We start from the raw sequence: 25907 nt of genomic DNA on the forward strand, positions 1-25907 counted from the left end.
TTTTTTTTTACCTGTTGAAATAGTATCATTTTTACAAAATAAGCTATAAAAATCTCTTATCCCCTTTTTGTTTTTCAAAAACATTTCTATATTAATTGGTAAAAATGGATAGTTAACCTCTACATTTGACATATCTTGTTGTATAATATACTCTCTAATGGCAGTAATTAGACCCTGGTATCGCAAAAAGTTTGTATTAATATCATAAATCTGTTTGAATTCTTGAAATGTGTAAAAAGCATTGGTATTTCTGTCTCTGATTAGATCATCAATTACAATTATTCCTTTATTGTACCATTCCCTGTAAAATATACTTCTATTTTCTATTGAAATATTTTTGTTACACCAGATGGGCATTTTGAAATTACTGCTAGGGGACTTATATTTTTCAATAATTTTTCTCCATGCCCTAAATACATCAATCCAAAATAGATTTTTAGTTTTATTTTGACATTTTGAAATATAATCAGTTCCACAATTTGCCAGAATGTTTTTTATCACAATATAGATTTACAATATACATACAGATTTATTTTTATAACACATTTTAGGCATGCACAGTTTCTTTATTCCGTTAGTATATTTACCAGTGAAACACAAGGTGTTTTTTTGTCAAACCGAGACTTGAACTTGATTGAAACCTCAAAAGAGTACGTCCTTAATGTATTTGTTTTTTATTTTTTCTCAATAACGGTGGGAGTTGAGATACGTTGGCATTACGTATGCGACAAACGATAAAAGACGGGAAAGGGTGTAACTACCCTTAATAAAAAAAAAAAAAGTTTTCATGCGGTTTCGTCAGTTTACTGCAACAAACATTTTTATCAAATTAACCCTCAATGTGGAAACAATATTTTTGAAAATAAGGGATTAAAGGTTGCCAAAGGAACTTTTAATGTAAAATTCTCTACAGTAAGGGGTGTGTTTAACTCCTTGTTGTAAACCATTTTTAAATTAAGGATTTTTTACAAGGGTTACAGTCGCACCAACATTTATTTTTTACAATAACGCATTCTATTTTTTTCCCCAATCCTTGTAAAATTTAATCAAACTAGGATTAGGTATTTTTACTTTTGTATGGTCACAGGTATACAAGTACACGGAAGACAAACAGGTTTGGTTTCAACAAATTTTATTGTATTTACAAAAGGATTAGACAACAGGCAGTGTCTATATTAGTCTTCTCCTGCACCGGTACAACATATATATATTTACACAGAATAATAAGATATATTTACAAAATTACCGATAATTAATAACTTGTTAAAATAGATGGACATTTGTATGGAAAAAATGTATATATGTTTGAATTAATTATATGGATGAATGTTTAAACTACACACGTTGGCAACATACATACTTCTAAACACACACGCAAACACACACACACACACACACACCTATAATCGGAGCAGATTGATATAACGGGAAGTACTTAATAAAAATATACTAATCATATTCGAGTTAGATGAATCTATTAGTTAAATCAATACATTTCTCAACTTTAGATAATACATAATTATTAGTTTCAGGTGATAGCTCATTATCTCCTGATGTAAGTAATTTCAGACTAATAAATCCTACTATATTATATATTTAATAAAAATCCCGTCTGAAATCAGAATAATTTGGACAGAAAAAGAAAATAATGATCAGCATCTTCACGCGGTGCTCCACAAGAACAACTGCCATCTTGAATAAGGTGGTCAGTAAATTTATCATAGTTTAAGGCACTTGCTTTGTGCCTGATTTGACAAAGTATTACATTAAGATTCCTAGGATTGTACTGTTTAAAGATCAGGGAGATACTATCTACTTGATTATTATAATAGTGAGTGGAAGTCAATACTTCCGTTTTGGTCATTGTCTGGAGTTTTGTGTTCAATAAGACTGGTATAATGTCCATATCCATAGCTACTATAACGTCTCCTCTGAGTTGTGAACAAAGATACTACATTTGTATGACCATATCCCGGATTTCGCAAATTCCTTGCAGTCGTAATTGTTCTTTTGTTTCACCAACATATTTCTAACAAAAGAAATAATTTAATGACATTGACATTGGTGGCCTTACCATTCAGGGTTTGAACGCTTCTGGTCGCATATTCTATTTTTTTCAGTGATTGAACTACTGAAAGTCCTGTCAGTAGTAAGTATACGGCAGGGTTTACAGTTTCCTGTTTCATTTTGAAATATTTAACTCTTGTGTACATGTACTTATTCTTCCTAAAACATGACTATAAATCTTGGCTCCTCATGAGCCAGTATCAGTTTAGTGTAGTCCGTAAAACCAATGCTACTGGGTGCCGAGTACAATCTAGGTCAAAACTGTCCACCGGCAGCCATCCAAAGTGTCATCCACTGGGAACTCGAATGTGATGAAACCAGGGCCGAATATTAACAAAAGAAATATTTGAAAGGAAATCCTCCAAAAATTATAGGAACATAGGAGATGCGAGAAAATTAAGAGAACCTGTTTGAAAATTGTTTACGTTCCCAGACGATGACGTGTCTTGAATTCTTAACTAGAGTTAACCCTTTGAAGTTTAATGAATTCGTTGCAATATGTACATGTACGTGGGGCCGTGTCACATACTTATTTACATGTACATATTGTGTTGGCAAAGGCAGCACGACGGGTATAATCGTATTAGCGCAGTATATACAACATTCTCACAAACAAACACGTAACATCTGTATGTAAACCCGTGCTTATACTGCTCCCAATGGTCAAACAAAAACAATATAACAGACGTTCTGAGTTAAGGAGTGGTTTCAAAGTATTTGAACTTGTTTTTGAGATTTGCTCGATTTCCCGTTTGAGAAAAATAAATATAAAATAAAACAACAGCAATAGTATACTTCCTGTTAAGTTATGAATGGAATGTCCTTGTTGTTATCGACATCGTGGTGGTTTGTCGACATATATTTACAAAATTTTCATTGACGGTAAACATGACTTGAAGTTCCATTATATCTTTTACAATACACACGGATAAAACAATACTATACCATTGCCGGTTAACATGACTTAAAGTTCACTATACCATTTACACCTACTATGACCTAAAGTTCACTATACCATTGACGGTTACCATGACTTAACGTTCACTATACCATTGACGGTGACCATGACTTAAAGTTCACAATACCATTGTCGGTTACCATGACTTAAAGTTCACTACACCATTGACGGTTACCATGACTTAAAGTTCACCATACCATTGACGGTGACCATGACTTAAAGTTCACTATTCCATTGACGGTTACCATGACTTAAAGTTCACTATACCATTGACGGTTATCATGACTTAAAGTTCACTTTACCATTGACGGTGACCATGACTTAAAGTAAACTATACCATTGACGGTTACCATGACTTAAAGTTCACTTTACCATTGACGGTTACCATGACTTAGAGTTCACTATACCATTGACGGTGACCATGACTTAAAGTTCACAATACCATTGTCGGTTACTATCATTTGAAGTTCACTATATACCATTGACGGTTACTATGATTTGAAGTTCACTATATACCATTGACGATTACCATGACTTTAAGTTTCTATTATATCATTAGCGGAAACACGAGTGAAAACAAACTCTATACCATTGTCGGTTGCTAGCTATGACTCAACGCCTCAGCATTGACATTGACCGTAGTCATAAACACGACCAAACATTTTTGTAAGAAAATCTAGTTGATCTCCAGTGAATGAGGGATATATATCGACCAGTAACTTTATAAAACACAAATAATTTGTCTCTAATTATGATAATGACAGCCCAGACATATTTTTCAGCGTATATTTAGTAGTTTACTGGTAAATAAGACCCATCTATTGGGAAAATCCCCCTATAATTAGGTCAACTGATGTCTTTTTCATTTTTGATTTCACAAAAGGTGACAATAACCCGAAATTTAATATTAACAAACTTCTTCTCCGTCCCACTGTGAGACAATCCTAACAATTGTATTTTCAGTTCAAGTTTACTTTAAGTTGGAAAAACTTGTTCATACTTCTAAAATAATTTAAGTTAATATAAAAATAAAACAACAAATCATCTAAAATGATGCTCATTTTACCCATTTTGGATTTAAAAATAGTCAGTAATGATGTTGAAGATCACAATATTGTCATGCTGACAAAATCAGCGGGATATACGCGGACCCAGTAAATTTAGATTTTTAATAACATATTTGTATTACAGAAAACGTGAAATCAGATCCGAAAAATCTTAAGAATATTTGAAATATCATTCATGAAAAGACAAAAAAGATGTTGCTTAGAGCGTGGAACCAGACAACTCCTAACTTTAATGATAAAGCATAAACAAGAGGAGAATGTATGGTGATTGGAGCTGGGAAAATACAGAAGGTATGGTTTTGAAACTTTGAAATGGACAACTCCTAGCTTTGATAATTTTAGTACTACAGTGAAATAGTTTCTTTGAGTTTATCATCGAAAAAATTGAAATTGGTGCTTCATTTCCTGGAATTTCTTGAGATGATTATACGTGATCTACCAATCTCTATGGATGACAGTAGCCTTGTAGCTGCCAGAGTTTTCATGAATCCAGTTGAAGCATAATGATTTTTTTTTTGTAGCAGAAAGGTGTGAATCTGTTACATTATAATGTGTTTTTGGTTATAAAGGTACTTTTCTTTCTTCGCTGTAATCTACCTCGGATATGTTACGTTTGACCTTTACTACTACTGTAGAGACCTGAATGGATGATGTGGACATTTATTCGGTTAAATGTTATTTTGTTTGGCTTTCTGCATATACACAGACAAGTTTTAAATACGTGCTTCATTTATTCCCTTTTCTAGCGGTTATTGTATGGTATACCACAAGTAAAAACAAAAGATGTATTCATTAAGCGAGGAAGAGCGCGAAATGTTCATATGTTGATTGGGATGTTGAGACGGAACTCCTATCTTAATTATAAAGCATGAACAAGTAGAATAAAACCATTAGAATGTTGCATCATCATGGTATCAATACTAAAGATATAACTTTAAAATAACAAAATGGTTTAATTGTAAATGTTGGAGATTTGAATGAAAATTGTTTATACTGTTTTCCACAGCTTATTATTCTTCAAAACTATACAAATTGTACGAATACAACGAACAAACTGATTTACTCTTTCCTTTGGAATAGCAAAATGTTCAACGTAAAAAAAGAAATATGTGATAGAAATACAGAATATGGAGGCTTAAGCAAAAGAACATAGCACAGACATTTTACTCATAAGATTTTTAAAATATATGTATTTTTTTAATCTGAAAGAGACATGGAATTTATGAAAATGAAACGTTCATAATTCAAAGTCAATGCTTCATTACAATAGGTATACTGGAATTTAGATACCTGAAGTTTCAACAATTAGAAGGAAAATACACGACACTAGCTGTTCGACTTTGATTAAAAATACTTCTACAATATAACATCGACAGAATTTTAAAAATATCTTAATTCAGTTAAAGTTTTGTATGAGGAGACACGTAAGCCTTTACAAATTAAGTTAAAATTAGTTTGCAGTTAGAACGTGTTGTTAAATGAACGCCACACCTCCGATCTGGCAATTTTCGAGTGACGTTAAAACTTCCACCTAATTACGTTATACACCTGTCACTGTGTAAACGTACGGACTCTTCTTACACATCAGTAGGTACAGATCAGTAGGATAAGTGTAAAACACGTACCTGTAGAATTAACACCTGTGTCCATATATAGGAGACTGGATAATCCCCTTTTTCATTGTGCTCCCTCAATCTGCAGCATCAGTATCTCGCAGAAAGGCAGGTGAGAGGTTGTCATAGCGGGTCGTATAAGGTAAGCTTCTGTTGCTTCAATGGTATTAAGTCATCAAATATGATATTTAATTGTTAAACATAAAAATCTGTCAATATCTAAGCTATAATTTCAATTGAAGTTAGTTCATAAAATCCATTTATAGAAACAGTTTCTTTTGGCACTATGGACAGTGAACACTAGAAGGCGTTATACACATACTATACACCATTTGGTGGCAATCAATCTATCAACTCAGATGAATAAACAAACATATTTATACTAAAATAAATGGTATAATGTTTATCGGGTTTTGGTTAATTGTTTTGTGAGAAATATTGCTCCATTAGGTTGGCCGTTACCCTGTTGCTGAATTGATCCTGTCAGTACTATGTTAAACATTATAAAGGTTTGTACAGACACCTGTCTTCTTTTGATGCAGTTTTACATTTATTTCGGAACACTTTCGGCAAGCATTTTCATGTATTAACCTTTCATACCACTGACGCCTCCTGATTGGATGAAGTATCTGTATGACACAACGAATGTTTACGTGTTTTGGTTTGGTTTCTACATCGAGTAACTGAACTTAATAATAGGTGCTTTCTTACTTTGTGTGTCAAGTGATCATATGGTAAACGGACACTCAATCGCCAAACCGTCGGGTTGTTTCTGTATTAATGATGGAATGTTGGTCCGGCAACTTTCATAAAGGAAACTAATAAGGTTGTTATCATGAGCAAACGATAATGGGCACGGCGATCTTAACGAGTCTTTAAGTAAAATGTATTGTATTCGACGCTTTACAATGAATAACTGGTTTAATATAATGTTTTACAACTAGCATGAAGAAGATCCGTTTTAGTTGTCAACAGACTTTTATTCCATATCATGATACAATTGGAGACACAGATCAATCTGTGTCATTGCGGTTAATTAAGAATTACAAGCATTGGCTTTGAATTTATTACAACTAAAACTTAATTTCAATTTTCGACTTATGCCTGGATTTGATAAAATTGCAAAATGATAGAGGAGAAACTGATAAATTGATTGTCAGTTATATTTTAACATATAATCTAATATATTGATAAATAAATGTTCGATATAAATATCGATGAAGAAAAAAAAATAAAGATTGAAGAAAAATACCGTATATGTATCTATTACCAGCAATGAAACATACCAATCAGGTATCTACTTCATAAGATTATAACAATATTGCGACAATATTGCGACTTATTATGTTTTACTATTTCTTATAAAATATTGGAAATGAAATATCTTCTTCAAACAAGAAAGTTGACAAAGGTAATATGAAATATTAGAGATGATTTGATACGGTGTAAACTGTTTCACCTGGTTAAATGAGATTGTCCTTTTCATTTCTTTATATAGTTAAGGTTTGTCACACGTTGGAAGTGTAATGACGACTTTGGATTTATAATCAAATGTATAAGAGCAGCTTTCCTGAAAGAATAAACATATACATAAGTATAAAGTACAATGTAATACACATGATACATTTCTGAAGACAATAGCACACAACAAGTTATCGAGTCTTTGTTTCTTCATAATTCATAAACGATGTTTCATTTCGCCTTCCTATGTTTTTTTAATGATAGTCATCTTATTTTAGAATAAGTCAACATTGTTCGTGGATAAAGTCGACACAAAGAAGGATATTTCATGTCGTAGATAAGTATTACCTTCACAGTGTAGTAAAAAGACAAGGGACAAACTAATAAATGTATTAAAAGGGTGTGACAGCTGCCAATGGACGTGGTGATAGGGTCATCAGGCACAACGTATATGTGCCTGCTTCGGATGTGAATCGAATTTTTGTTTTTATAAAAACATGAAAACTTTAAACTTCCAAAGCCCTCGTTCAAAGTATGAAATTATGACTGACCTATGAGCTATATTTATCTGGCGCTATGCGTCAAAAGAAACCGGAACGTGATACAGATGGCCCTCGATCTTTATTCTGTCTGATTTCGAACTGTGTGTTACATTGGACTACATGTCGATATTACAAGTCAAAGGAAACTCATTGACCAAAAACAGCGTTCGGGATCTCTGTATCAATTACAGTACATGAACATATATTACAGAATATATTCTTATACAGCAGACTATTGTAGCAACAGCTGGAGCCGCGAATTTAGGAATCAACTTTCCATGATAATTTCTCTATTCAGGTGAGCTGATATCCCCTACATTGTACAACAAACATTTTAATCGTTGTTAAAGGAAACCTGCATTTATCAGATAAAATTAATATTTAATCAAAGAGAGAACATCGAATAAAATTAATCCATTTTGGCATCTTCATCAAGTTTAACTATTTCCGCTATTGACATACTCGATACTCCATGGGTACCTTTGGAGATTACAGAGGAGCGACACACGACTTTAAAGCCCGTCACTGTTACCGCTACACGGCCGAGCGATTCTTGTGATGTACATTAAAGTTTTTGTCTCATCTACAAGGTAGTGCACACTGAGCCTTCGATTTTGTCATGAAATATTCCAGTGGTGCTGAGAGCGAAAGTAAGCGTAACCCCCTGGAGTATCGAACCTTCGCTATGATAACGATAACGCATTCACGAAGAACAATTTCTATACGATGAGGTCCTGTAAGGTCAAGAGGTCAATAACCCCGTTAACACGAAAATAAAGACAAACAACCAGCCTCTCCTTTCGAAGAAAATAGATGTCGTTTTGATAGTTTGGAAGATCAATCAACAAAACCCAAATCATTCCCGAATGTATGTCGCTTACGGTTTTTAAGTAAATATACCACATTTTGCCAGTACCGTAACCACTTACTCCAATTACTCTGACTGTCACTGCACGGGATGTTAAAAAGCAAATCACCCAAACAATCGAAATTCCTACCCAAATTCCTTCGAAAATATGTATATGCGAATTATAGTATAAATAAGGGAGAGCAATGTTTTCATGTGTAAAAAGTTTTTTGATAAGTTTAACAATGTGATAGAACTGCTTATTCATAGCAGACTAAATGAGATGAGTTGATGAGTTTGATGAGCGTCGGAGCCATACCTTTTGCTAATTAAACCTTGTTCAGAAATTCACCTGGTGTTTAGATCCTCAGCATCATTAGATTAGTTTCAAAGAGCAAATTGGAAAGTGTCCAACGAAGTCCAATACACCACGTGTGAAGCTACAAGAACAAAGAGTATTTGGGATGTATGAATGTAGCAAATGACATTTAACACTTTTGCTGTTTTATTTCAAATTGATTGTAGTTTGTTAAGTGAACTGACAACATAGTCCTCATCGTTACATGTCTGCTGTCTATATGCTGATATTCTCAGCAGATGGTGTCTGTGGGGACGACATGAATTGACATTCCTAGACTTTGGGTCGGCCTGATGGTGTCTGTGGGGACGACATGAATTGACATTCCTAGACTTTGGGTCGGCCTGATGGTGTCTGTGGGGACGACATGAATTGACATTCCTAGACTTTGGGTCGGCCTGATGGTGTCTGTAGGGACGACATGAATTGACATTCCTAGACTCCGGTTGTCAAGGTGGTTGATTCAGATCAGTGTCTGTGGTTTGAAAGTTGGCAGGATATTGCCTTTTGGCGATGGAGTGACCTGACGTCGAGGGATTGCTGTCCACATTTTTGTTTACTTTGGTTACTTTTCTTAATTTCTGTTCCGTTAAACATCTTCGACAAGATGTGATATTGATTTTAATGGAATATGTACAAAAATGCTCTGTTGCATAACATCAGCAGTGTATTTACATTAAAATCATCAAAGAACATTGTGTTTCATTTTTCGCCGTAATTTCTTTCAGTATATGGTTTTTAAACAAACTGTTTGTATACAGTCATATATGTTAAAAAAGATGTATATCTATTTTAAAATAAAGCGTCATTTTACAGGTGTAATGGCGCACGTATTAAAATGGGGCGCTATGCTGATGCTGATTGTCACGTGTGTAGTGACAATGGACACACAACGATCAAGAGTTAAACGCGAGAACGACATAGAGTTATCTCGGGACAAGCGTGCGGACGACACGGAGTTATCTCGGGATAAGCGTGAGGACGAAACAGAGTTTTCTCGGGACAAGCGTGAGGACGACACGGAGTTATCCCGGAAAAAGCGTCAAGAGTTGGTCTCGAGCAGTACAATGACAAGCAGTAGCACGAGCACTATGACAATTGAAGTGCAGGGCGGGACAATAACACAAACACTTTTGACGGCAATTAAAGCTGGAACTTTAGCCCTCAACCAGGATATAAAACAAAATCATGACTTTGTCATTTCAGGTACGTCATAAAAACATCCTCTCTGTTAGTAGTCAACGCAAAAAACAAGGCGTGTGGAATAGACGCTATATATTATAGATACTGCCATTCTTCAAGCATGTATAAAACCATCAAATCTCTTGGTCGTTCACTAACGTTTCCTTTTGATTCTCAAACATACGTTCAAGGTCAGGCATGTTAGCATCAAAGATTATAGCTGACTACTCGTTGTACCAATATTTCATGTAATTGAACACATTCCATTTAATGATTCGATATATGTTAAGAACACTTTATTGTTCTACTTAATAAAGTATATCTTACTGTTTAGATCTCAGTTTTTTAAAGCAAAGCAATTGGTCACTTGATCTTGTATTATGCATTTACTACCAAAACCGTTTGGCAATGTCAGGAAGCGGTGTGTTACATTCAATATGTATATCTTTACCCACTTCGTCAACAGACATTGCACAACATCATTCAATTCATGTAATATGAGTTTGTGTTCAGAGCTGAGCTCACGACTGTATTGTTAGACCCGTCTGTTACAGGTGTAGACTCGGATGACTCGCAGGTGTACTCACATCAATTGGACATGTTCGCAGCGCCCTCACCTGTTTCGGGGGCTATCAACAAATGTGCTTACCTCGAACTGTTGTTGGTCCAGGAGATCCAGAGGATGTACGTATGGTTTCCCACACCAACCCCACAAAGCATAATCAGTGAGGAAGTTTTACTATAAGTAACTTTCATTTTAGGTAACATCACAGTAGTTTGAACTTCCAGTTTTAATTTTTCTCATTGTTTTGAACGCAGCTCACACAATCAGATCTACACATGTACAAATTCATGCGTTACATTGTTTTACTCACCGACAGGAAATAACTTCTACACCATGAACGCTGTTTTATCGCTCCGATATCCAAAGTATTCCGCACATTCATTGTTGTTTACGTCTAAACACAAGCTTAGGTTGTGTGTACACTGTGTACCAGTCACACACTCTAACAACCCAATACGTCTGTAGGGCCATCCACGCCATCCTACAATGCCCATAGATCTTTTGGGTGCTATCTGTCATCCATATTATCGTATTATATATATTATATTGTTTATGTTTTCAGCACCCACACAAACGTTGATCAGTTATTGTACAACAGTAGCTGGCAGGCTGCGTTGAAAGCACTGTTAGCTAAGTACTGCGCTACGCAGCCTCCTCTGGTATGTGATGCCAACTCGAGATTTCGAACCATTGACGGATCATGTAATAACTTAAAAAAACCAAAATGGGGCATGGCCTTTAGGGTGCAGAGGCGCTACCGTCGGCCTGCTTATCAAAACGGTACGTTACGTATACCAAATTTATTGTTTTGATCAATGTTTCATAATTTTTCTAAATTTAAGATTTCTTATGTTTCTTTATTTAAAACTAGAATCCAAATACACAAGAGTGCCTTTGCGTGATCTTTCATCAAGCATGTGATTACCAAGTCTTGGTGCGACTAAATCTAAGTAACATTTGTCGACAGGTATTGACAGTCCGCGGACAAAGTCTGTCTTGAGTCACGACCTGCCAAGCCCACGTGTGATCAGTAACCGCGTGTTCAATGCAGGTTTGGCGTCGAGACTCTCCCCAGATGTCACATCTATGCATATGTCATTCGGCCAGTTTCTTGACCATGACCTTGTCTTCACTCCGGTCATCAAAGGTGAGTAACGCCATGACCTTATTTCATCTTCACTGCAGTACCCTAAGGTGAGTATCACCACTACATTAGGGAAATATATTCAATACATTCCGAAAAGGTAAGTACCGCAACTACATTATTTCATCCTCTCTGTATTCCTTAAATGTAAGCATCGCCACTACATGTAGAAGAAATGAATGCACTGCATTAATCAAAGGTGAGTATCGCCAATGCGTTTGGGACATATCGCCACTACAAATGCACATGTGTGTCATATCTACTGCTATCATCAAATTTAAGTAACGCCACTACGTTTGGGTCATATTAGTTGCAGTCATCATGCATATGGTTGAGTATCGCAATTTTGTGGAGGCAACCATCTCGTTGTAAATCAAGACCGTCAAGACCGTCACAAAGTTGTCCCCGCATGCACGATACCATTATTGTTCTTTTCACGACGACAATGTTTGTACCAGCCTTTTCTAAGATAGCACATTTTTGTGTGTTATAATATACAGATTATACTGGCACCTTAGGAGGAATTGTTTATACAAACATTGATTCCAAATTCAAATTCAAATATGACGAATGTTTGATTTGTAAGAATAATTTGTCGGTTGGAAGGTTAGGTACGCCTGCCGAGTAACGTAGCGGCAATTTATACACACCAAATCTGATGTTTTCACTGTTTTGTAGGTGAGGGTGGAGCAGGAATCAGCTGTTGCCTCTCCACGGCCACATCATCCAGGTGAGGATGATAACAGCTCTCTTACAAATACATCTTCGAAATAATATTCTATTGCTAATTTATTTGTATGGCGCGGTACCTGCAACATTGTAATGACAAGTAAATTAAGTGAAATGTAGAGATGTATTTATCTGTGCAGACCCGAGTGCTTTCCTATCTTCGTGCCTCAGGATGATCCCCACATCAAAGAGTCCTGCATGAACTTTGTCAGATCCTCCGCTGCTGTCGATGACAATTTGAGAGGTATGGTATAACCATTTACACACTTTCAAATAAAGCTTATTAAGCTTAAAAGCGACAGCGAATATCATAAATCTAGTCTTTTTCTATGCATGTCTAATCGTCCAAGAAACAAACAGCTGATACAGAGATACTTTGTCATTTGTTCTGTCTTCAACTCATAGGGAAAGCGTGGCCAATCTATTGTTTTAAAATAAGAGAGAATTTACAATTAAGTCAGCGAGTGCAACCTCGCATAATGATGTAGACGCGTTGATAAGGTAATCTCGATAGTATGTAATAAATAGGGTTGCTCAATCGTATGTAATATATAGGGTTGCTCAATCGTATGTAATAAATAGGGTTGCTCAATCGTATGTAATATATAGCAGTTAGTTTATGAGAGTAGGGTAGTTGATTCGTATGTAATATATAGCAGTCAGTTTATGAGAGAAGGGTAGTTGATTTGTATGTAATATATAGCAGTCAGTTTATGAGAGTAGGGTAGTTGATTCGTATGTAATATATACCAGTCAGTTTATGAGAGTAGGGTAGTTTATTCGTATGTAATATATATATAATGTAACAGGAAGTTAATATGTGAAGCTCGGTTGTATGGTGAGTATAACAGACAGTGTATTAGGGTAACTCAGTTGTATGGCGAGTGTAACAGACAGTTTATAAGGGTAGCTCAGTTGTATGGTGAGTATAACAGACAGTTTATTAGGGTAGCTCAGTTGTATGGTGAGTTTAACAGACAGTTTATTAGGGTAGCTCAGTTGTATGGTGAGTATAACAGACAGTTTATTAGGGTAGCTCAGTTGTATGGTGAGTATAACAGACAGTTTATTAGGGTAGCTCAGTTGTATGGTGAGTATAACAGACAGTTTATTAGGGTAGCTCAGTTGTATGGTGAGTATAACAGACAGTTTATTAGGGTAGCTCAGTTGTATGGTGAGTATAACAGACAGTTTATTAGGGTAGCTCAGTTGTATGGTGAGTATAACAGACAGTTTATTAGGGTAGCTCAGTTGTATGGTGAGTATAACAGACAGTTTATTAGGGTAGCTCAGTTGTATGGTGAGTATAACAGACAGTTTATTAGGGTAGCTCAGTTGTATGGTGAGTATAACAGACAGTTTATTAGGGTAGCTCAGTTGTATGGTGAGTATAACAGACAGTTTATTAGGGTAGCTCAGTTGTATGGTGAGTATAACAGACAGTTTATTAGGGTAGCTCAGTTGTATGGTGAGTATAACAGACAGTTTATTAGGGTAGCTCAGTTGTATGGTGAGTATAACAGACAGTTTATTAGGGTAGCTCAGTTGTATGGTGAGTATAACAGACAGTTTATTAGGGTAGCTCAGTTGTATGGTGAGTATAACAGACAGTTTATTAGGGTAGCTCAGTTGTATGGTGAGTATAACAGACAGTTTATTAGGGTAGCTCAGTTGTATGGTGAGTATAACAGACAGTTTATTAGGGTAGCTCAGTTGTATGGTGAGTATAACAGACAGTTTATTAGGGTAGCTCAGTTGTATGGTGAGTATAACAGACAGTTTATTAGGGTAGCTCAGTTGTATGGTGAGTATAACAGACAGTTTATTAGGGTAGCTCAGTTGTATGGTGAGTATAACAGACAGTTTATTAGGGTAGCTCAGTTGTATGGTGAGTATAACAGACAGTTTATTAGGGTAGCTCAGTTGTATGGTGAGTATAACAGACAGTTTATTAGGGTAGCTCAGTTGTATGGTGAGTATAACAGACAGTTTATTAGGGTAGCTCAGTTGTATGGTGAGTATAACAGACAGTTTATTAGGGTAGCTCAGTTGTATGGTGAGTATAACAGACAGTTTATTAGGGTAGCTCAGTTGTATGGTGAGTATAACAGACAGTTTATTAGGGTAGCTCAGTTGTATGGTGAGTATAACAGACAGTTTATTAGGGTAGCTCAGTTGTATGGTGAGTATAACAGACAGTTTATTAGGGTAGCTCAGTTGTATGGTGAGTATAACAGACAGTTTATTAGGGTAGCTCAGTTGTATGGTGAGTATAACAGACAGTTTATTAGGGTAGCTCAGTTGTATGGTGAGTATAACAGACAGTTTATTAGGGTAGCTCAGTTGTATGGTGAGTATAACAGACAGTTTATTAGGGTAGCTCAGTTGTATGGTGAGTATAACAGACAGTTTATTAGGGTAGCTCAGTTGTATGGTGAGTATAACAGACAGTTTATTAGGGTAGCTCAGTTGTATGTTGAGTATAATGGACAGTTTATAAGGGTAGCTCAGTTGTATGGTGAGTATAACAGAGAGTTTATTAGGATAGATCAGTTGTATGGTGAGTATAACAGAAAGTTCATTAGGGTAGCTCAGTTGTATGGTGAGCATAACAGACAGTGTATTAGGGTAGCTCAGTTGTATGGTGAGTATAGCAGACAGTTTATTAGGGTAGCTCAGTTGTATGGTGTGTTTAACAGACAGTTTATTAGGGTAACTCAGTTGTATAGTGAGTAAAACAGACAGTGTATTAGGGTAGCTCAGTTGTATGGGGAGTATAACAGACAGTTTATTAGGGTAGCTCAGTTTTTTGGTGAGTGACACAGACAGTGTATGAGGGTAGCTCAGTTGTATGGTGAGTTTAACAGACAGTTTATTAGGTTAGCTCAGTTGTATGGTGAGTATAACAGACAGTGTATTAGGGTAGATCAGTTGTATGGTGAGTATAACAGACAGTTTATTAGGGTAACTCAGTTGTATGGTGAGTAAAACAGACAGTGGATTAGGGTAGCTCAGTTGTATGGTGAGTATAACAGTGAGTATAACAGAGAGTTTATTAGGATAGATCAGTTGTATGGTGAGTATAACAGAAAGTTCATTAGGGTAGCTCAGTTGTATGGTGAGCATAACAGACAGTGTATTAGGGCAGCTCAGTTGTATGGTGAGTATAACAGACAGTTTGTTAGGGTAGCTCAGTTGTATGGTGAGTATAACAGCCAGTTTATTAGGGTAGCTCAGTTGTATGGTGAGTTTAACAGACAGTTTATTAGGTTAGCTCAGTTGTATGGTGAGTATAACAGACAGTCTATTAGGGTAGCTCAGTTGTATGGTGAGTATAACCGACAGTTTATTAGGGTAGCTCAGTTGTATGGTGTGTTTAACAGACAGTTTATTAGGGTAACTCAGTTGTATGGTTAGTAAAACAGACAGTGTATTAGGGTAGCTCAGTAGTATGGTGAGTATAACAGACAGTTTATTAGGGTAACTCAGTTGTATAGTGAGTAAAACAGACAGTGTATTAGGGTAGCTCAGTTGTATGGCGAGTATAACAGACAGTTTATTAGGGTAGCTCAGTTGTATTGTGAGTATAACATAGAGTGTATTAGGGTAGCTCAGTTATATGGTGTGTATAACAGACAGTGTATTAGGGTAGCTCAGTTGGATGGTGAGTTTAACAGACAGTTTATTAGGGTAGCTCAGTTGTATGGGGAGTATAACAGACAGTTTATTAGGGTAGCTCAGTTTTATGGTGAGTATAACAGACAGTTTATTAGGGTAACTCAGTTGTATGGTTAGTAAAACAGACAGTGTATTAGGGTAGCTCAGTTGTATGGGGAGTATAACAGACAGTTTATTAGGGTAGCTCAGTTTTTTGGTGAGTGACACAGACAGTGTATGAGGGTAGCTCAGTTGTATGGTGAGTTTAACAGACAGTTTATTAGGGTAACTCAGTTGTATGGTTAGTAAAACAGACAGTGTATTAGGGTAGCTCAGTAGTATGGTGAGTATAACAGACAGTTTATTAGGGTCGCTCAGTTTTATGGTGAGTGTAACAGACAGTGTCTGAGGGTAGCTCAGTTGTATGGTGAGTTTAACAGACAGTTTATTAGGTTAGCTCAGTTGTATGGTGAGTATAACAGACAGTGTATTAGGGTAGCTCAGTTGGATGGTGAGTTTAACAGACAGTTTATTAGGGTAGCTCAGTTGTATTGTGAGTATAACATAGAGTGTATTAGGGTAGCTCAGTTATATGGTGTGTATAACAGACTGTATGGTGAGTTTAACAGACAGTTTATTAGGGTAGCTCAGTTGTATTGTGAGTATAACATAGAGTGTATTAGGGTAGCTCAGTTATATGGTGTGTATAACAGACAGTGTATTAGGGTAGCTCAGTTGGATGGTGAGTTTAACAGACAGTTTATTAGGGTAGCTCAGTTGTATGTTGAGTATAACGGACAGTTTATAAGGGTAGCTCAGTTGTATGGTGAGTATAACAGATAGTTTATTAGGGTAGCTCAGTTGTATGGTGAGTTTAACAGACAGTTTATTAGGGTAACTCAGTTGTATGGTGAGTAAAACAGACAGTGTATTAGGGTAGCTCAGTTGTATGGTGAGTATAACAGACAGTTTATTAGGGTAGCTCAGTTGTATGGTGAGTATAACATAGAGTGTATTAGGGTAGCTCAGTTATATGGTGTGTATAACAGACAGTGTATTAGGGTAGCTCAGTTGTATGGTGAGTTTAACAGACAGTTTATTAGGGTAGCTCAGTTGAATGGTGAGTATAACAGACAGTTTATTACGGTAGTTCAGTTGTATGGTGAGTATAACAGACAGTTTATTAGGGTAGCTCAGTTGTATGGTGAGTATAGCAGACAGATTATTAGGGTAGCTCAGTTGTATGGTGAGTAAACCAGACAGTTTATTAGGGTAGCTCAGTTGTATGGTGAGTATAACAGACAGTTTATTAGGATAGCTAAGTTGTATGGTGAGTATAACAGACAGTTTATTAGGGTAGTTCAGTTGTATGGTGAGTATAACAGACAGTTTATTAGGATAGCTCAGTTGTATGGTGAGTATAACAGACAGTTTATTAGGGTAGCTAAGTTGTATGGTGAGTATAACAGACAATTTTTTAGGGTAGCTGAATCGTATGTCATTCATAACGATCAGAAGTAAAGTGGTAATTACATTAATGAGAGATGTTATTCCGTTTGAATCCATTCCTAGGGTACCGGGGCCAGCTGAATGAAGTGACGTCATACGTGGATGCATCCAATGTATATGGGTCAACCAAAATGAAAATGACGGAGCTCCGAGACAACGTGAACAAACAAGGTAACGTTTGGTTCTGTTGATGACCTGAAGAATATTAGAACTTCGGATATGATCAGCTTAAACTTAAAACGATCGGGCCAGCATACCCGACGACACACTATCCAAACGCTGGAAACCCGTTTTTGAATTATTTATATTATTAGTTATTGATAGTCCGAAAAGCTACGAATTTACGTACGTTGTTTTTTTAATAACCTAAATCTGCCATTGTAGGAAAGCGACAATTAGACTTCAATCATCATCGATTTTTATATAACGTAACGTTATAAAATATATGAAGCACGAGTGTTTTATTCAACTTTAACATTTATTGTTTTATTCCAAATTATTATAGTAACAATAACAGTAGTGTTGTTTATTCTACTTACAAATACTGTCGTTTAAACATCATTTGTGATAACAAATCCATATTATTTGCGTCGATAAAGAAAATCCACTTCTATCAAATGTTCTATAGCAAATTAAAAAAATGCTAGCGTCACCAGGTCGTCAGATATATATCTGGGTATCGTGTCAGCAATATGGAGACAGTTAAATTTAATACATATTTCTAAATCTCATTGCTGAATATTTAAAGAATTGCAACGTACTTTTCCACCCAAATTCCCAGACCACAACTCTCCATAAGCTATGTATGTTTTCGCTTCAACCCGACACATTCAAGCAAGTAATATTACCCAAAATTACTTACAGGTTTGTTGAAGGTGGACATTTACAATCGACTGCCGGTCGGTAAAGGGCCATGCTTCAAAGACGTGAAGGAAGACTACTGTCAGAACGCAGGTAAGATCAGCAGTAACTTATTTTGTAGTCCACTCATCTTACAGACCCTATATTATTGTATAACTGATAACGTACTTGTGATATGTTTGGACGAGGTTTTGGTTGTGTTGGTAAAACTAGAAAGCGTTGCAATAAAGATATAATTTAGTGTCCAGAGTTTTCCTTGAGTGACTCGGCTAGAGTCGGAAAATGAGGTAGGTTTCTTAGAACTCGTCGTTGAATATCCAAAACGTTAGCCTACAAGACAATTCAAATACACAGAAAGTGTTATTCTCTCTGAGATACATCAGTACGAAATAACTGTGTGTGTATTCGCCTAAATGTGAATATTTATATTTAAAAACAGTGTCCGTATGATCGGTATATATGTATGCTCACCATGGAGTTGAGATATTGGCTGGTTACAAAGGCCCTATTACCACGGATAATAATGTGTGAACCGCTTTGAGACGACCTACGAACTAGGTTGTGATAAAGCGGTATATAAGAACCTCGAATTATTATTATTATAATTATATAAAATAAACACGAACTTGAATTGTTCCATGATGAGGCCAACTTAACTCGCCTTAGATTTGTTTCTGAATTCTGAGAAATAAATGTTTTAAATGTTTTAAACATTTTCGTTCCAACACTTCCTCAACATGTCCTATGACTCAAAAAGGAAACATTTAAGATATTGTCCGGGTATTTTGTGTTGTGATGACATGTATGTGTTTACTCTAGCCTGGTCTAGCTGTAGTAAAACATTTATGATCCATTACAGGTGACAAGCGGGTGAATGTAATTCCAAATTTGTCCGCCGTTCATCTGCTGTGGGTGAGGGAACACAACCGCGTGGTTAAGATTCTCGCCAAACACAACCCGACCTGGGACGACGACAGGCTCTTCTATGAGGGTAGGAAGATCATCATCGCCATGATGCAACATATCGTATATAACGAGTACCTACCAGTCATCTTAAACAAGGCGTACCTAAAGGCATTTAAATTGGAATTACGCACTTCCGGTTATAGTTACTTATACAAAGACACCGCAGATGCAACTGTTGCCAATGTGTTCGGCGCCGCCGCTTTCCGTTTCGGCCATTCTCAGATAACCAACATACAGTCGCAGTACAGTCCATCTCATGTTCCCACTAAAACAGTTGCCATTGAATCAACCTTCCATAGACCACATCTGTGTGAAGAGAACAAGGGCAAGGGCTATGAGGGCGTGCTCCTCTGGCTCAGCAACGCCAAGTCCTCAAAAGTCGACAGGTGGGTACACCATTATGTATCCATTGAATTATCCAATCATATAACTAAAAGTGGTTAGATGAACCAAATGCAAATGCAGAATACGTTCTTACACTTACTTCATAGTCGACAGGTAGACAAGGACATGCACGCCTTCGTCGACACGTTAATTACCCTCAAATATCTTATAAACAGATGACTTCCATTTTATATGTTAGACATGCTTTTGCAGATTACTATGTTTCAGTCAAAAACATTAAAGAACAAATTCAAGTGCGAACATTTCACTTTTTCCATTAAAACTGTCTTACCAGAAAATGTAAAGATTATCTATTTATTTGCTTGTAGGTTTATTGAGGCAGGTGTTCGAAATAAGCTTTTCCCTGACAAGCTTGGCCGCACTATGGACCTTTCTGCCATCAATATCAACAGAGGAAGGGACCATGGTCTGCCGTCTTACAACGTTTGGCGACAGTGGTGCGGCTTGTCAAAGGCCAACACTTTCCAGGCTGGCGTCTCCGGGGGTTTATTACATCACTCCAGAGACGCTGCCGCGGCGCTAAAAAGCGTCTATAGGTACAGTGTTTATCAACCTCCTGTTATAAGTAGTCGATATGATGCGTTACTATTATATGGTGATATTAACCTTGTATACACTGTTTTGCTATACATATGTGTTTGTTCCCAGACATTAATATAGACTCGATGAGATAAAGACACGTGTCTGAGTTCGTACCCTATTGATACACACGTGTCACTGCCTGTACTCTATCAATTCATAGTGTCAATGTGTGTACCCTATTGATACACACGTGTCAATGTTAATACTCTATTGATATACACGTGTCACTGTTAATACCCTATTGATACACACGTGTCAATGTTTGTACCCTATTGATGCACACGTGTCACTGTCTGTACCCTATTGATGCACACGTGTCAGTGTTTGTACGTTATTGATAAACCCGTGTCGCCGTATGTACCCTATTGATACACACGTGTCACCGTCTGTACCCTATTAATTCACAGGTGTCAATGTTTATACCTTTTCTATACACACATGTCATTGTTTGTACCCTAGTGATATACCCGTGTCACTGCTTGTACCCTATTTATACACATGTGACACCATCTGTCCCCTATTGATATACATTGTACATGCGTGTCACCGTGTGTATCCTATTAATATACGATGTACACACGTGTCACCGTCTGTGCCCTATTGATATACAATGTACACACATGTCACTGTGTGTACTCTATTGATATACATTTGTCACTGTCTGTACCTTATTGATATACACACGTGTCACTGTCTGTACCCTATTGATGCACACGTGTCAGTGTTTGTACGTTATTGATAAACACGTGTCGCCGTACGTACCCTAATGATACACACGTGTCACCGTCTGTACCCTATTAACTCACAGGTGTCAATGTTTATACCTTTTCTATACACACATGTCATTGTTTGTACCCTAGTGATATACACGTGTCACTGCTTGTTCCCTATTTATACACATGTGACTCCATCTGGCCCCTATTGATATACATTGTACATGCGTGTCACCGTGTGTATCCTATTAATATACGATGTACACACGTGTCACCGTCTGTGCCCTATCGATATACAATGTACACACATGTCACTGTGTGTACTCTATTGATATACATTTGTCACTGTCTGTACCTTATTGATATACACGTGTCACTGTTTGTACCCTATTGATACACATTTGTCACTGTCTGTACCCTATCGATACACATATGTCACTGTCTGTACCCTATCGATACACATTTGTCACTGTCTGTACCTTATTGATATAAACGTGTCAATGTTTGTGCTCTATATCTATACACATGTGTCGTTGTTTGTACCCTATTAATACACACGTGTCAGTGTTTGTACCCTATTGATATATAAATGTGTCACTGTCTGTTCCTTATTGTTACACATGTGCCACTGTTTGTACCTTATTGATATACACACGTGTCTCTGTCTGTACCCTATTGATAGACATTTGTCACTGTCTGTACCCTATCGATACACACGTGTGACTGTCTGTACCTTATTGATATACACACGTGTCACTTCTGTACCCTATCGATACACACGTGTGACTGTCTGTACGTTATTGATATACACACGTGTCACTGTCTGTATCCTATTGATACACATTTGTCACTGTCTGTACCCTATCGATACACACGTGTCACTGTCTGTACTTTATTGATACACACGTGTCACTGTTTGTACCCTACTGATATAAACGTGTCAATGTGTGTGCCCTATATCTATATCTATACACATATGTCGTTGTTTGTACCCTATTGATACACATGTGTCACTGTTTGTACCCTATTGATATATAAATGTGTCACTGTCTGTACCTTATTGATTCACATGTGTCACTGTTTCTACCCTATCTATACACATGTAACTGTCTGTACCCTATTGATAGACATTTGTCACTGTCTGTACCCTATCGATACACACGTTTGACTGTCTGTACCTTATTGATATACACACATGTCACTGTCTGTACCCTATTGATACACATTTGTCACTGTCTGTACCCTATCGATACACACGTGTCACTGTCTGTACCCTATTGATAGACATTTGTCACTCTCTGTACCCTATCGATACACACGTGTGACTCTCTGTACCTTATTGATATACACACGTGTCACTGTCTGTACCTTATTGATACACACGTGTCACTGTCTGTACCTTATTGATATACACACCTGTCACTGTCTGTACCCTATTGATGCACATTTGTCACTGTCTGTACTCTATTGATACACACATGTCACTGTGTGTACCCTATTGATATACATTTGTCACTGTCTGTTCCTTATTGATAAACATGTGCCACTGTTTGTACCTTATTGATATACACACTTGTCTCTGTCTGTATCCTATTGATAGACATTTGTCACTGTCTGTACCCTATCGATACACAAGTTTGACTGTCTGTACCTTATTGATATACACACATGTAACTGTCTGTACCCTATTGATACACATTTGTCACTGTCTGTACCCTATCGATACACACGTGTCATTGTCTGTACCTTATTGATATACACACGTGTCTCTGTCTGTACCCTATTGATACACACGTGTGACTGTCTGTACCCTATCGAGACACACGTGTCATTGTCTGTACCTTATTGATATACACACGTGTCTCTGTCTGTACCCTATCGATACACAAGTTTGACTGTCTGTACCTTATTGATATACAAACATGTCACTGTCTATACCCTATCGATACACATTTGTCACTGTCTGTACCCTATCTATACACATGTGTCACTGTCTGTGCCCTATCGATACACACGTGTCACTGTCTAAACCCTATTGATATACATTGTGCACACATGTCACCGTCTGTGCCCTTTTGATATAAAATGTACACACATGTCACTGTGTGTACCCTATTGATATATATTTGTCACTGTCTGTTCCTTATTGATACACATGTGCCACTGTTTGTACCTTATTGATATACACGTGTCACTGTCTGTACCCTAACGATAGACACGTGTGACTGTCTGTACCTTATTGATATACACACGTGTCTCTGTCTGTACCCTATTGATACACATTTGTCACTGTCTGTACCCTATCGATACACACGTGTCACTGTCTGTACCTTATTGATATACACACGTGTCACTGTTTGTACCCTATTGATGGACATTTGTCACTGTCTGTACATTATTGATACACACGTGTCACTGTTTGTACCCTATTGATGGACATTTGTCACTGTCTGTACATTATTGATACACACGTGTCACTGTTTGTACCCTATTGATACACATGTCTCACTGTCTGTACTTTATTGATACACACGGGTCACTGTTTGTACCCTATTGATGCACACGTGTCCGTGTTTGTACCCTATTGATACACACGTGTCACTGTTTGTACCCTATTGATACACACGTGTCACTGTTTGTACCCTATTGATACATACGTGTCACTGTCTGTACCCTATTGATATACACACGTGTCACTGTTTGTACCCTATTGATACATACGTGTCACTGTCTGTACCCTATTGATACATACGTGTCACTGTCTGTACCTTATTGATATACACGTGTCAATGTTTGTATCCTATTGATACACACGTGTCACTGTTTGTACCCTATTGATACACACGTGTCACTGTTTGTACCCTATTGATACATACGTGTCACTGTCTGTACCTTATTGATATACACGTGTCAATGTTTGTATCCTATTGATACACACGTGTCACTGTTTGTACCCTATTGATACACACGTGTCACTGTTTGTACCCTATTGATACATACGTGTCACTGTCTGTACCTTATTGATATACACGTGTCAATGTTTGTATCCTATTGATACACACGTGTCACTGTTTGTACCCTATTGATACACACGTGTCACTGTGTGTACCCTATTGATACATACGTGTCACTGTCTGTACCTTATTGATATACACGTGTCAATGTTTGTACCCTATCTATACACATGTGTCGTTGATGTACCCCTACAGCCACACCGATGACATAGACTTGTATGCTGGCGCCATGTCAGAGAACTCGATTCGGGAAGGAATTATCGGTCCCACCTTTGCCTGTATCATCGCATATCAGTACCAGCAACTGAAAGTAGGAGACCGATATTGGTACGAAAACAACATAGGCTCACTTGGACTGAATTCAGGTAACAGCTGAAGTATTAACGTCGTATTGTGTATTTGTTTCAATATCTCGATCTCTATATGTATGTAAAATGTGCGTTATGTTTCTTCCATGTGTTTGCAGTCCAGCTTGCCGAGATCAGGAAGGCTAGTCTCTCCAAAATGATATGTAACAACATAGAAGTCAGCAAGATGCAGCCTTTGGCATTCAGGACTGTCTGTTCAAAGTAAGTGCTACACTGAATCACAAAACATTCAATTAATTTTCCCAACAAATGAACCAATTGCCATCGATGGCTATCGTCCACGGTTTTCTTACACCATTTTATATATACATAGTATACTGGTACATAGATGTACATCATTTTATATATACATGGTACACTGGTACATAGATGTACACCTTTTATATATACATGGTATACTGGTACATAGATGTACACCATTTTANGTACATGTAAAGTACAAGTATCACATTGACGTCACTGATGATACAGGTATAGTACANCGATGTACAGCATTTTATATATACATAGTACACTGGTACATAGATGTACACCATTTNTGTCACTGATGATAAAGGTATTCTACAAGTATCACATTGACGTCACTGATGATACAGGTATAGTACAAGTATTACATTGCCGTCACTGGTTGTATGTATAATACAAGTATAACATTGTCGTCACTATTTGTATGTATAATACAAGTATTACATTGCCGTCACTGGTTGTATGTNCTATACATAGTACACTGGTACATGGATACGATTAGAGCTGACTTTCCAGAATAATTAAATATCAAACAATTTCCGTATTTGTTTATTTTCAGGAATGCTCGTGTAAGCTGTTCCTCGTTACCGGATGTTAACTTAGCATTCTGGAAAACGGACGGATACTAGAATTGTAAGCATATACATATCAAACACTTCCATCCATTACACTGCAAAACTTAAAAGTATACATTAGCATAACCTAATTACTCAAGTATCAAATTATCAAAGTTAATCCACCTTTGATCAATGGTTACTACGAAAACGCATTCGTCAACCAATTAGGGATAAATGTGTATGTATGCCGATTAACAACATTTTTTTTATAAAATGTAGTTGTATGTCATTTATACATTGTCGCCACTTATTACTATATAAAGAACAAGTCATCATTTTTGTATGTTATAATAATCTATACATTGACATCACTGGTGGTACATGTATAGTACAAGCATGTCATTGTTGTCACTGGATTTATGTTATAAATATTACACTGACGTCACTGGTTGTATGCTATAAATATTACACTGACGTCACTGGTTGTATGTTATAA

The 25907-nt window shown here is 36.8% G+C and overlaps 1 protein-coding gene across 1 annotated transcript in view; it reads left to right on the forward strand.

Moving 5' to 3' along the window:
• The first annotated feature begins 5789 nt into the window (after positions 1-5789).
• LOC110453443 (peroxidase-like) overlaps positions 5790-25907 on the forward strand; it is a 23948-nt gene continuing 3830 nt past the window's right edge. The window contains exons 1-14 of the mRNA XM_021502387.1: positions 5790-5817; positions 9730-10119; positions 10650-10779; positions 11223-11440; positions 11628-11807; positions 12483-12534; positions 12674-12777; positions 17763-17870; positions 18564-18653; positions 19420-19912; positions 20240-20467; positions 24436-24605; positions 24707-24809; positions 25414-25487. Coding sequence (XP_021358062.1) covers positions 9735-10119; positions 10650-10779; positions 11223-11440; positions 11628-11807; positions 12483-12534; positions 12674-12777; positions 17763-17870; positions 18564-18653; positions 19420-19912; positions 20240-20467; positions 24436-24605; positions 24707-24809; positions 25414-25483 — 2331 coding nt within the window. The 5' untranslated portion in view covers positions 5790-5817; positions 9730-9734 and the 3' untranslated portion in view covers positions 25484-25487. The remainder of the gene's footprint in view (positions 5818-9729; positions 10120-10649; positions 10780-11222; positions 11441-11627; positions 11808-12482; positions 12535-12673; positions 12778-17762; positions 17871-18563; positions 18654-19419; positions 19913-20239; positions 20468-24435; positions 24606-24706; positions 24810-25413; positions 25488-25907) is intronic.

This window comes from Mizuhopecten yessoensis, unplaced genomic scaffold (genome assembly GCF_002113885.1).
Source record: "Mizuhopecten yessoensis strain PY_sf001 unplaced genomic scaffold, ASM211388v2 scaffold7307, whole genome shotgun sequence".
NCBI classification, from domain to species: domain Eukaryota; kingdom Metazoa; phylum Mollusca; class Bivalvia; order Pectinida; family Pectinidae; genus Mizuhopecten; species Mizuhopecten yessoensis.